General features: G+C 44.4%; 1 protein-coding gene across 4 annotated transcripts in view; it reads right to left on the bottom strand.

Moving 5' to 3' along the window:
* The window catches only part of uacab (uveal autoantigen with coiled-coil domains and ankyrin repeats b), a 30,397-nt gene that overhangs the window by 2,481 nt on the left and 15,409 nt on the right, over window positions 1-12,507 (bottom strand). For 3 of the 4 annotated variants that reach the window (XM_084682072.1, XM_084682071.1, XM_084682074.1), the window contains 16 exons: window positions 11,071-11,159; window positions 10,776-10,840; window positions 9,344-9,401; window positions 9,033-9,103; window positions 8,656-8,762; window positions 8,270-8,451; window positions 7,889-7,926; window positions 6,962-7,018; window positions 6,465-6,572; window positions 6,024-6,056; window positions 5,635-5,727; window positions 4,761-4,791; window positions 4,588-4,637; window positions 1,133-3,862; window positions 814-966; window positions 60-125 (listed from right to left, as the gene is read on the bottom strand). In XM_084682072.1, the coding sequence (XP_084538198.1) occupies window positions 60-125; window positions 814-966; window positions 1,133-3,862; window positions 4,588-4,637; window positions 4,761-4,791; window positions 5,635-5,727; window positions 6,024-6,056; window positions 6,465-6,572; window positions 6,962-7,018; window positions 7,889-7,926; window positions 8,270-8,451; window positions 8,656-8,762; window positions 9,033-9,103; window positions 9,344-9,401; window positions 10,776-10,840; window positions 11,071-11,159 (3,931 nt within the window). The remainder of the gene's footprint in view (window positions 1-59; window positions 126-813; window positions 967-1,132; window positions 3,863-4,587; window positions 4,638-4,760; window positions 4,792-5,634; window positions 5,728-6,023; window positions 6,057-6,464; window positions 6,573-6,961; window positions 7,019-7,888; window positions 7,927-8,269; window positions 8,452-8,655; window positions 8,763-9,032; window positions 9,104-9,343; window positions 9,402-10,775; window positions 10,841-11,070; window positions 11,160-12,507) is intronic. The other variant, XM_084682073.1, reaches the window with a different exon arrangement.

Genomic DNA, 12,507 nt, shown 5'->3' with positions numbered 1-12,507 from the left:
ATTATTAGACAAAAAAGATTACAAAATATTAACAATGGCCAAACATTTTACTACTGTACCTGTGCTGCACTGAGAAGATGAGTTCGATAAATTGAAACCACATCTCTGTGCTGCCTCTCAGCATCCTGTGAGGAGGAAAAGAGAGAGAGCGAGAGAGATGGGAATTTAATATTTTATAACACCAAACCTTGTAATAAACAGTGGTCAAGACTTCAAATGGCCTCATTCTGTCTCCATTTCAACACATCTTTTACATAGGAGGAGAGCTGACTTTCATTCATGGATTGGACAAAAATGTGGATTCCATGCAGAGCTCGAGAAATGATGTTTTCGTAATCTAAAAAATACCAAATTACCTTCTTTTTTTGCGAGATAAAATGACGGGTTCACATAGGTTCAAATACCCAGTCCAATGTCCTGTCTAAGAAAGATTTTTAAAAGAAGCTTGCAGTTTCTTCAGCTAACTGTTTTACCATGTGAGAAATAACTATTATTTGTGGTGTGGTTTAATGGGGCATGCTTGTCCTATAGCATTTGTTTAGTATGAAGGCTCTATCCACCGAGGAGAGCTAAATGCTTGACTTAACTTAAAGCAAGGTCTATAACAAGTGACTAATGTCAGGGTATCTGAGCATAAAATAATAATATTCTTGTAAATGAAAGAACACGCTGCAATTGTGTTCATACTGTATGTTAAAGAGTTTCAACATATATAAGAAAAGTGTGAAACATTGCACATTACACTGACTGCATAGAGAAAGTATTATTTTTTCAATAATTAAAATTACAAAATGTTATGGAGTGTGTACTTACAGCCAGCTGCTGCTCTAGGGTCTTGATCTGGGCTTGGAGTGTGTCAATGAGCTGTGTCTGTCTCTTGTTGGGTGCATTTCCAGCATAAGCTAGCTGGGACAGACCATTTAGGGCTTGCTTCAATCGTTCAATGTCTGTCAGCAGCTCTGTGATCTGAGAAGCACATACATAAAACACAGCTGTTGCGTTGGTAACACAAACACTTTGTATATTAATTCAAAGACTTAACCTAGAGAACAACTAAAAAATTCACCAAAACAAGGAATTCCTGTACAATCCTCATGTACACATTTGAATGTGCTCATTCTAAACTTCCTACCTTCATGTCTTTGACCTCTGTCTGCTCAGCTGAAGTCTGTATCCTCGTCTGCAGGTCCTCGATGGTGCCGAGTGACCCTTTGTATCTCTCCTTCAACTCCTTGATTTCCCTCTCAATGACCTGACTTTTCTCCTGTAGGGCCTCTGACTCCATCCTGGCCCTGCCCTCACCCTCCTGGGCTTGGCCCACCTGGCACTGAAACTCAGTGCACTGGTTTGCCAGCCCAGAGAGCTTGTTGCCCATCTCAGCCAACTCCTCCTCCAGCCTCTGCTTTTCAGCTCTCAGTTGGCTCACTTGGCATTCCTTTCCTCTCAGCTCTTCAAGAGCCTGGTTTGCTCGGAGGAGCTCCGACTGCAGGGCCGACACATCTTCTGTCCTCTGAGCACTACTCTCCTCTTCCTCTCGGAGGGCCTGGCGATACTTCACCACCTCAGCTTCTAGGCCTGCTAGGGCCTGGGCGTGTTGCTGGAGGAGGAGGGCGTGGTCTCCAGAGTGGGCCTGAAGCTCTTTCTCTAAGGCGCAGGCCCTCTGGGACTCCTCGTGTTGCACCTCCTTGGCTTTCTGGCACTCGGCTTGGCCTTGTTGGATGGTGTCCCGCAAGACCTGGTGTTCGGTCTCAAACCTTTCCAACTTGGCTAACTCAGACTCTAGACGCTGCTGGAGGTTCTGGATCTCCATTTTGCAGAGAGCGTTCTGCTCTTCCAGTTCAGCTCTTTGAACAGTCACCTCTTTGTACTGTTGCTCCATATCCATCAGCTTCAGGGTCAGTTCTTCAATTTTACAATTGTACTTTTCCTCTACTTCCTTGTGCTTCTCGCTAGGGATGAAGCCAGTTTTCAGTCTATCCTGAACAGACTCCATGTCCAACTTCAGTTGTTCTTTTTCCTGTTTGTTGCGCTCTGCCCCAGACTTTTCACAGTTGTACTTCTCTTGCATCTCAGACAGCTTTGTCGTCAAGTCCTTAATTTTGGCATTGTACGAGTTTTCTTTTTCTTCTACGACTGTCAGTGGGATAAACTTTGACTGGATAGCTTCTTGTATGGTGTCCAGCTCTTTCTTCTGAGCTTCCATTTCGTGGTTTAGTTTGATTGTTTCTTCATGAGCAGACTCATACCTTGCTGTCGCAGTTTTGACTTGGTTCTCCAATTTGACAATAGCATTGCTCAACTCCCACTTCATGGTTTCATGGTCCTTAAGGCTAATATATTCCTTTTCGATTCCCACTTGAATTACTTCCAGCTTTACTTTCAACTTGGCACTATCTTCTTTCACATTCCTCAACTCTTCCTCACTTTCTTTGTCCTTCTTCTTTAACTTAGAGATCTCGGCCTTGGCCTTCTCCAAACCAGTGTTCAGCTCTGACTTTATTTGCTTATGCTCCTTTTTGCATTCATCTTCTACTTCCAGGTTCTGTTTCAGAATCACATTCTCAGCCACAACCTGGCCTAGCTCTCTCTCTTGGTTCTCACACTTCTTTTGAAGAACTTCCAGCTCCTTCAACAACTCATCGTTGCGAGATGTCAGGGCATCCAGCTCTCCCTGGATTTTATGTGAGGCAACATTAGCGCTCTGAAGATTGGTGACATTTTTGTTCAGAGATACCCTCTCCGTTTGAAGCCTTTGGATCTGCGCTTCTGCATTACCCATCTTCTCCGTGGCTTCCACAAGTTTATCCTCCAGTTCCTCCATGGCCCGAGACAGCGCCATCTTGGCCTCCTCATGGGCCTTGACGGAAACAAAGTCAACCTCCAGCCTGCTGTTGAGCTCATCCAGCTGCTCCCGGAGCATCTCCCTTTCCTCCTCACTCTCCTCCACCTCACAGATCAACGCCTGGCTCTTGGCGGTCACGTCAGCCAGGCGCCTCTTCAACGAGGCATTCTGTTCCTCCAGACCTGCCCTCACCCTCTCGTGCTCCTGCGTGGGAATGGTCCCCCTGCCGTCAGGGGGAGACTGCAGTTTGTCCATTTCCCTGTGGAGATCAGCCACCTCCTCCAGAACGCGGTCATAGTCCTCCCTGAGCTCTGCCAACTGACGCTCCTTTTCATCCACGGCATTGGAGAGCAGGTTTTTCATGTTGTCGAATTTCTCGGCCGGCACCACAGCAGCCGACATGCGTCCCTGTGCTTCCTTCATGTGTGCCTCCATTTCTAGCAGTGCTTCGGCCAGCTCGTCCCGCTCCTCACGCAGGGCGCCTAGATCCTGACCCAACCGCTCCGCCTCAGCAGCAAGCTGGCCCTCACTGCTCTTGTACTCTTCCAAGGCTTTCTCACTTTGCTTGAGGTGATTGCGGACCCGGCCCACCTCGGCAGAAGCACCTTCATACTTTGCCTTGACGTCCTGGAGCTGGGCACGAAGCTCCTCGGCTGCCTGGCCTCCCAGGTGCTCCTTGACTGCCACGACATGCGCCTGCAGTTGCTTGACCTTTGACTCTGAGTCCAGCATCCTCTTTTGGACATCACCCAATGCTTCTTCCAAGTCCTGGACTTGTCTGTCAGCCTGGTGTTGGACAGTGTCCCGGCTCTGGGCTAGCTCCTGGCACTCCTGGTTCTTGCGAGCCAACATAACTTGCAGCCTGGCGGTCTCATTCTCCAATGCCTGCTGCCGCCTCCTCATCACCTCAAGCTCGCCCTGGAAGGAGTCAACCTCGCGGGCCGGGTCCCAGCCTACAGATGGCCGGCCCAGTTCCAGAGGGCGTGATTGGGAATGTGATGGGCCAGCAGGCTGGAGCATCTATATTAGGGAAAGATACATTACAAAAATGTCAAGCCATAGTGGAAGTAAACACATTCTTGTATTAAATAATTTCAACTAATAAGACACTTCATATAAAGCAGGTGAGGCGGAAAAAAGTCTCAAATTGTTTGAGGACAGTCAGTTTATATTCTTACAAATCTGCTAGACTGCCACCAATGTTATAATAACACAGCTTAGCTTTCGAAGTCAGTTCTACTGAGAACAAGTCCAGAATACCAAGAGGATAAAATGTTATCTACCTCAATTTAAAAAATTGAGCCTTGACAGTGAAACATTCATAAATCTCTATTTTGCTGTGGGGCAGTGAGCAAAAAAAAGGTTCTAGATGAGAATTTCAGGAGCTTATTAAGCAGTCAGAGATTCTGCCATAAGCTTTCCACTGCTGACATAGACTGACTATACTGCATCATCAGGATAGCGACAGGACAGCGACAGGACAGAGACAGGACAGAGACAGGACAGAGAGTCCTTGTCATTTGCAGACTACAGATTATTGGAAAGAAAGAAAGGATCACACTTGATGTGTATTTCTTTCAAAAGATTTTAGACATAGCTATGCTATGGTGCTTTCAAGTAATTTAACTAGTTCTGATATAGGAGGGGGGATTTATTTTATCTAAAGGTAACACTAATCTCCATAGCATGACTGCCCTCATGTCAAACATTGACCCAATACATGTCATTAACACTGTCAGGCTTACTTGTGCTGAATCCAAGCTGTGCGACTGTTTTACCAAGATGTTGTCTTTTCCTGAAAGAGCAAATGAGAAGAGGGAGAAGGAAGCAAAATGCATCATGAGAAGGACCACTCAACCAAAATACCCCCCACAATCACTTATGATAAGATGTATTTTAAGGGAAGAAATTGACTTACCTTTGATAACTGACTGGCCAGAGTAGTCTCCCTGTAAACATACAAACATTGTATTAATATTCACTGTCTTGACCTTAAGAAGCACCAAGCATGAGCCACTCAAACACACAGCATTAAGCGGGTTTATTGGGACATTGTCTTGGGAAAAAAACATCACACTGTTGTAATTATGAAGATGGGTAATGATTATGGATTTATGATTGAAAATTAACCTCTTAATCCCTTTTTTTTTTAAATTGTATATGCTATATTACTGAAACCAGATGCAAAGCTGTTGACTGATGAGCATTACCACTAATATGTAGAAGATATTAAGCCCAATATGTGAAATTCTGGATAATTAGGGTCTGACTGCGAGAGAAGTGTATATGCTTCTTTCATAAAAAACTACAAGGCCCAGCTATCTGCAGGCATAGTTATGGCCCTATGCCCAGAACATAGCAGCTGGTCTTCAACGCCAGAGTAGGCCCAAAACTAGGAGAGTTTTCAATGTAAAAAAGGGACCTACAATCATAATGTATTCTGTGACCAACATGTATTGTATCAATGGTAAAACCTCATAAAATAATTGGGAAAATATATAAGACGAATGTCCAGAGAAACAATCCAGTCTGATTCCGGAATCATGCTCACGTTGTATTGGGAATCTTTGTCACTCAAATTCAAATAAAACACTTCGCTTCAAACTGAGTTTCAGTGCTGCTTCAAACTTTGATAAATTGATCAAACAAGTAGTACATATTCTTCCACTTCAACATGGCCAATACAAGAAATGTCCACTAAAAGCTTTTGTTCAATAATTAGGCACACACTGGGAAATCAGCATATTATAAATGAATATCCAGAAACTCCTGGGGAGGTATTTGTCACTTACCAGTGTGCTTCTTAGTTGGACCTTGACTGTCTCCATGCCTCGGGCACCATCCTCCCTCTCTTTGGCACTCAGTAATAGCTTCAGATGTTCCCTCTGATCATCAGGAATAAGTTGAGATTCGTATTTAGCACAAACAACTTTGCAGAAAATAAGCTTAAAATATGGAGGGCAGGATATTCAAAATCAAAGGACATCGTTTAGGTGTGTGTTCCATTTCAGAACCCATCTCTCCATCATCACCCCATCTCTCCATCATCACCCCATCTCTCCATCATCACCCCATCTCTCCATCATCACCCCATCTCTCCATCATCACCCCATCTCTCCATCATCACCCCATCTCTCCATCATCACCCCATCTCTCCACTCCTCCTCCTCCTCCTCCTCACCTCCTTATGAATGTCCTCCACTGTCAGCTTTTCCTGAGGAAGAATGAAAGGTGTTTCACAAACAACAACATTCAGCTGCATTATCAATGACACCCACGGATCCATGCAAATAGAAATGAATATAAAAGTAACCGCACAAAATAATTCATACTTTGCATTTGGCACAAAAGGACCCACTGCTTATGCAATTTTATTTCAAAAGCTATCCTCCTTCTGAAAATGTTTGTGTCTGTGGGTGTCTCAAGTGTGGGGGTTGTGTCCATTCAATCATGCATATAGACGGACACCTGGAGCACAGCCTTGTATGTTTTGTACATTGCATTTGAGCAGTGTTGTGCATTGCATTGTGTGTGCAGTAACTTTTGATTATGACTTTCAGAATATATATATGAACAGCACCAGGGGCCTAAAGTAACCCTAGTGTTGGATATTGGTATAGACCTGCGTGAGCTGCTGCTGAAGGATGTTGACCTTGTCCAGTAGGGCTCTCTGCTCCTGGTGAAATCTCCTCAAAGTCTCCTGCTGATTCTCGTTCTGCCTTTCCAAATCCTATGGCACAACAACGACAACAACAAACAGAATACAGTAGCTATATCTCCTGTCAGCCAGGCAAACAGATTTACAGGCAATAAAGCGTGCGTTTCATTACTCAAACCTGAATTCTACACACAGTCAAACAAGCATGCTGGCAAAACCTACTAATTCCTCTGATTAAACTATAATGAACAACCATGAGGTTATCCCCAATCTAAGGTGGTGCATTCGATAGAGACATTCGAAATACTGAAAGACATGGCAGTTTAAATGTCTCAGCTCAGACTAATAGATTTCCACACATGCCTAAAGAGAGAATCAAGTCTTGCCAGTGTTAAATGCAAGATAAGATCATTCACCGCATAACAGGGTTTAGATTGTGTGCAGAGACAGTAAGCACTCACTTGACAAATCAGATCCTTCATGTTAGCTTCAGACTCTGCAGTTATCTCCACTGACTGCTGTGAAAAGATGTGACCCATTTTCATACTACTCTCTAAAGGATCTTTCACACATAATCCTCCTTTAGGATGGTGTGTAGTAAAGTATTACTTTTAAAACAAGATAAACGGAGGTGGGGAGAGTATGGATTTAATACCAATCTAGGTGACCTCTCAAAACCACAAGGCGGACTACCAACCACAAGAGTGGTTGGTCAGATGGCTGAGCGGTTAGGGAATCGGGCTATGAATCAGAAGGTTGTTGGTTCGATTCCGGCTGTGCCAAATGAAGTTGTGTCCTTGGGCAAGGCACTTCACCCTACTTGCCTCAGGGGGAATGTCCCTGTACTCACTGTAAGTCGCTCTGGATAAGAGCGTTTGCTAAATGACTAAATGTAAATGTAGGAGTAATTTTGAGCTGCTGTTGCAGGAGATGCTTCAAATGCACTGCTGTGAAGCACTATACCACTAGATGGCACTAACATTCAACTGAATAATACATTTAAAAAGACAGAATCTCTTTGCCTCAGACTATGCAAATAACAAGACTAACTTGATTTCTACAACTTTGGAAGAACAATTATTTGAGGCAGAGAAGGAAGACACTCATGAGGAAGTGGTGCATACCGGTATAATCACGAGCAAGCGCCAACAATCAAGTCTCAATATACACCCTGGCTTAATCTTGTGACAACCTGGTATTAGATTGATTAGAGCTCAAATCCATCGCTACTCTGGTCACAAATTGTATATCTGGCTGGCAGGAGCTGGTAAAGGAGGAGCTTGGCATTTACAGGGTCTGTAATAAACGAGTCTCCCAGAGTGGCTTTGGGTGTTTTCAGCCATACAGCCCTAGGCGTTTTAGAGCGAAAAGGTGTGCCGTTTATTTACCTGTCTCTTTTTCTGCTCCATCTTGGCTGCCTCTTTAACTGAAATAATAAAGAATAAGCAGATGGTGAATACTTGGTCCACTCTCTGAGATTCTGCTTCCAAAGAAGTGTTTCATAAGAGACGAGTTTTGGGTTAGATGATTCAAGTACAATCCCTACCCCTTTCTCCTTTCTTTAAACCCCCCCCCCTCCCCCCCCCCCCCCCACACACACACACACACACACACACACAGGAATAGAGGAAATGCAGGGTAGAAATGATAAACAAAGAACAGGTGTTAGTTTGGGAATTTTAATATGCCAGATAACAGCAGCCTCTTTAAAACCACATAACATGACTGTGTCTCTCTCACACACATACATACAGGGGAAAACATCTGACCTTTGGTGGCGCCATCGAGGTAGGTCTTGACCAGTCTGACCAGCTCCAGGTTCTTGCTCAGGCGGGCGTAATGGTAACCGTCATGACCCAAGGTGTCCACGGCTGTCACGTCTGCTCCACACTTCAGCAGGACCTCCACGGCATCCATGCAGGCATACTCACAACCCAGTATCAGAGCTGTCCTGGGGGTGAACACAGAACACACACACACACGTCAATACAATATGTGAGTTATATCTGAGACTTAAGATAAGATAAAATGCTTGGACAACCTCAATCATTCTTCAGTCAGAACTGTCCAAAAGCCTTTTGTGTGGTCACACTGCCCAAAAAGTGACATCACAGCTCATAGCCTCGAAGCGCACACATGATTTGGTGGGTCTTACTTATTCTGTTTGTCGCGGACAGCAATGTCCGCCCCACGTTCCAGCAACAGCTGGCAGATCCGTGGATGACACATCTGGGTGGCCAGCACCAGAGGAGTCCGTCCATCCTAGAAAACACACACACGTCACAAACAAACAGCTATCACTACCAACATATCCTTCTCACTTCTGACTGGATAAAAAACAGACACAACACACAAATTCGAATTGGGGTCTACTGACTACAAACACACACTCGTATGTGTACAAAAGGTACACACTCATTACAGTGCAATTCACATTCCTACAATGGAGGAACAAAACAGGATACAAATTACACAATCCATGCATATGGTGGGCGGCCGATGGTTTGCAATGAATTGGAAATCCATACTTACAAAATCACTGGCATTCACAGACGCCCCGCTGTCACAGAGAAGCTTCACGCTGGATGAGCAGCCAGCCATGACTGTGGACAGGAACAGACTCATCATCACACACCAGCTAGCACTGCACAATAACACTCATCAACGTAGGTTCTGATACATTGTAACGGAGGACAATTTGGGATTGAGGACTTGTGCTGACAAAGAGACTAATTAAAACTCAGATCGAAGACAGGAAAAAGAAAAAGGATACGTTTTACTTTACTGTGAGACGCCTAGGATTGGAGGATAAAACAGGAAAGAGGAGAGCATCAGTGTCTCACCCGCGTCATGCAAAGCCGTCCTCCCCTGCAGGTCCACATTGCCGACAGGACAGTTGTGCTACAAGACCACACAAAAACATTCACATGAAGAGCGAGAAAACAGGCATATACCCGTCACATCTTGGGACTGATTTCCTTGTGGAAATGGGAGCTTCCAGAAAAGGCAACAGTGTCTAAGAGTGGTAACACTTTAGATGAGGTCACCAAATTCATAATTTATTAACCAATTTGTTACCTATTAGTTAACGGTTTGTTCACCATTAGTTATTTATTGTTTATACAAAATGTATCATTAGTAAAGCATTTGTTCACACAGTTAGGGTTAGGGTTCGGGTTTAGGGCAAGGGTTTAGGTTAAGGGTTTAAGTTTTGGTTAGGGTTTAGCTTTACTAATGCTTTACTAATGACACATTTTGTATGAACAACAAATAACTAATGGTGAACAAACCGTTAACTAATAAGTAACAAATTGGTTAATAAATTATGAATTTGGTGACCTCATCTAAAGTGTTACCCTAAGAGTTAGTTTGACTTCCTGCCGTCTAAGAGTTGAAGAATCTAGCACAACAGTCGGGTCACACCAGGATAGAGCGGGAGTTTGATACACCCTGATACACCCTCTATCTAAAGTCCCACCATGAGCCTCCTTCAGTCAGCGCTGACACGTCAATGCGGCCACGTTGAGAGCTGCCATGAGAGCCTTGAAGACTCAATGCCAACAGGGACCTATCAGACTCACTTGGCTTAGCCAGAGCTAAGGCTCATCATCTTTCCAGCTATTAAAAAACCCTCTGCTCTCTCTAGCAACAACGTCCCGAAATGAGTACATAGTGGTCATGTGACAGGGCGGTGTAGTGTGTGTGTGTGTGTGGGGGGGGGTGGACGAGGGGGGGCACGAGGGGGGCAAGGAAATCCTATACTCTGAGGGGTAGCTGATGGAAGAGGTGTGGGGGTTGAATTGGCAAGATTTTCCCAGCCTTGGCTGAGAAGCATAGAGTTGCTATGTCCATCGTGATGACGGCATCCGAAAACGGACAGCGGGGTTGTCAACACCGCAGGCGCCATCCCCCTTTGCCCTGGCTGCCATCAGCGGCTCAAGTGAATGCCAGGCATACAATGGCAGCACAAATTCAGAAATAACCCTCAATGTAAACACATCAGTCCCCTCTTTATGCCCTTACAACTCAACAAACACGCCTACCATTGACCTATGTGGTTTTGGGCTCCCGGTTTGGATAAAGGACAGGCCCATTAAAAGCCACAGGGAAGAACAAGAAATTACTCTACTGTAAGTGGGGCCTCAATACTGTTAATCACTGTTGATGTAATTCTGAGTCAAAGCAATGTACAATTAGCTCTTGGAATTAAAACCATTTATTAAGTGTGTAACTGAATAAGTTAAGAGGCGGCTATGGTCTACCGTGTCACAGTACCTGCAGGAGCTTTTGGACACAGAGAGACTGTCCGTTTCTTGAGGCCAGGTGGAGAGCATTTTTACCTGCAAAAGACAGATCCACGGGTGAATAAGGGGATATTCATTGAAGGGACCTCTCACCTGTTTCTCTTATGTAAATATGGTCATTATTAGAACCTGACCCATACCAGATCTTTGGGGCCGATACATATGCACACAATTTACACACAAACATCTTTTTCTTCACATTGGTGGTCTCCAAAAGGTGAGAATTTGGGCAAGACCTGTGACATGCAACCATTTGTCACTGTCACCTGTGGCGTCGGTGGCTGTGACATCAACGTTGTGTCCCAGGATGAGATTGAGACAGTCCAGGTGTCCTCTAGTAGCCGCCAAATGGAACCTGCAGAGTATCAGTACAAGAGATGGTGTGAACGTCAAAACAAGCGGGTGAAGGAGGGTGGAAGGGTGAAATATGGAGCGAGGGAAGAGTGTAAAGTGATGCTGAGCCCTCTGGATAATGGCTAAGTCAGCATTATTAGAGACTGGTGGGCTAGGACCCTTACCCCTGTGAGCACAAGGCACTCAGCAGTACAAGTGGGTGAGATAATGAACAAGCACACATGAGGTTTGGACGAGCTACACATCCCCATGCTAATCCTGAAGAGGATGACATGGCATCAATCTGTACAGTACAAGACCCACTGCCGTGTGAATCAACAAAGCCCCTGCTATACAGTCGTTGTCACCTGATCGCAAAACCTGATGTAGTGAATACTCATGTTGTTTTTTAGCCACCTTAATACATGTGATCGACCCCCCCAAAAACAAACAAACAAACAAAAAAACAGTCTCTACTTGGCACATTGCCCAGGAGCAGGGGCAAAAGTTTGTGTGTGTAAGCCAATACCACCAGAGGCTCCAGAGCCTATTTATGCATTAACTGCAAGAAAGCCTATAAGGAGCCAGACGGACTGTCACCTCACTGCAGGCGGTGTGCTATTAAAAGCAGTGTTGATGATGTCTAAGGATGAAGCTGGAGCAGGGCCTTGGAAATGACTGAAGGCCCCAGGCGAAAGGACAACCAACATTAGGAGAACTTTTGGATTGTCCAACAGGTTGTGGTCACAAGGTGACATTATCTTACGCGTGTTTGGTGACTCAGTCAGCAGTCTGTGGCTGGTTTTCTAATGGCTTTACTTTAAGCCTCATGCTAATAGCTAAAATACCCATTAGTCCTAATTAAATAATTGGTTATTCTGGGTTTGTCTGCTTGAGTTTACTCGGTTTGAACACAGATCCAATTACAGTTTACCCATTAGCTGTCACTCTCCAACAACATACTCAATAAGTGGCTGCCTGCTGTCTGCTATCAAAGGATCTAGTCACATACTGTAGGGAGCCTAAATTACATTTTACATTACATTTATGCATTTAGCAGACGCTTTTATCCAAAGCGACTTCCAAGAGAGTTTTACAAAAGTGCATAGGTCACTGATCACAACAACAAGATAGCCCCAAACATTGCGGATAGCCAAACATGAAGCATACATTGCGAAACCAAATAAGTCCCAAAGGAAAGAACAATAAGAGCATGTAGTTAGACAAGTTACAATTAAACAGCAAGAACCTCAAAAGGTGCATGAGTGTACCTGTGGAAAAAGCAAGTAACAATAATATATTTCACAATATATTAAATAAATTAAATCTTTGTCCTAAACTCTCATTTCCACATCATGTGGTTATTTACA

Source organism: Hypomesus nipponensis, chromosome 19, assembly GCF_054491055.1.
Source record: "Hypomesus nipponensis isolate SF chromosome 19, ASM5449105v1, whole genome shotgun sequence".
NCBI lineage: Eukaryota > Metazoa > Chordata > Actinopteri > Osmeriformes > Osmeridae > Hypomesus > Hypomesus nipponensis.
Note: the sequence above shows the minus strand (reverse complement) of the source record. Positions and strands in the feature narration are given on the sequence as shown.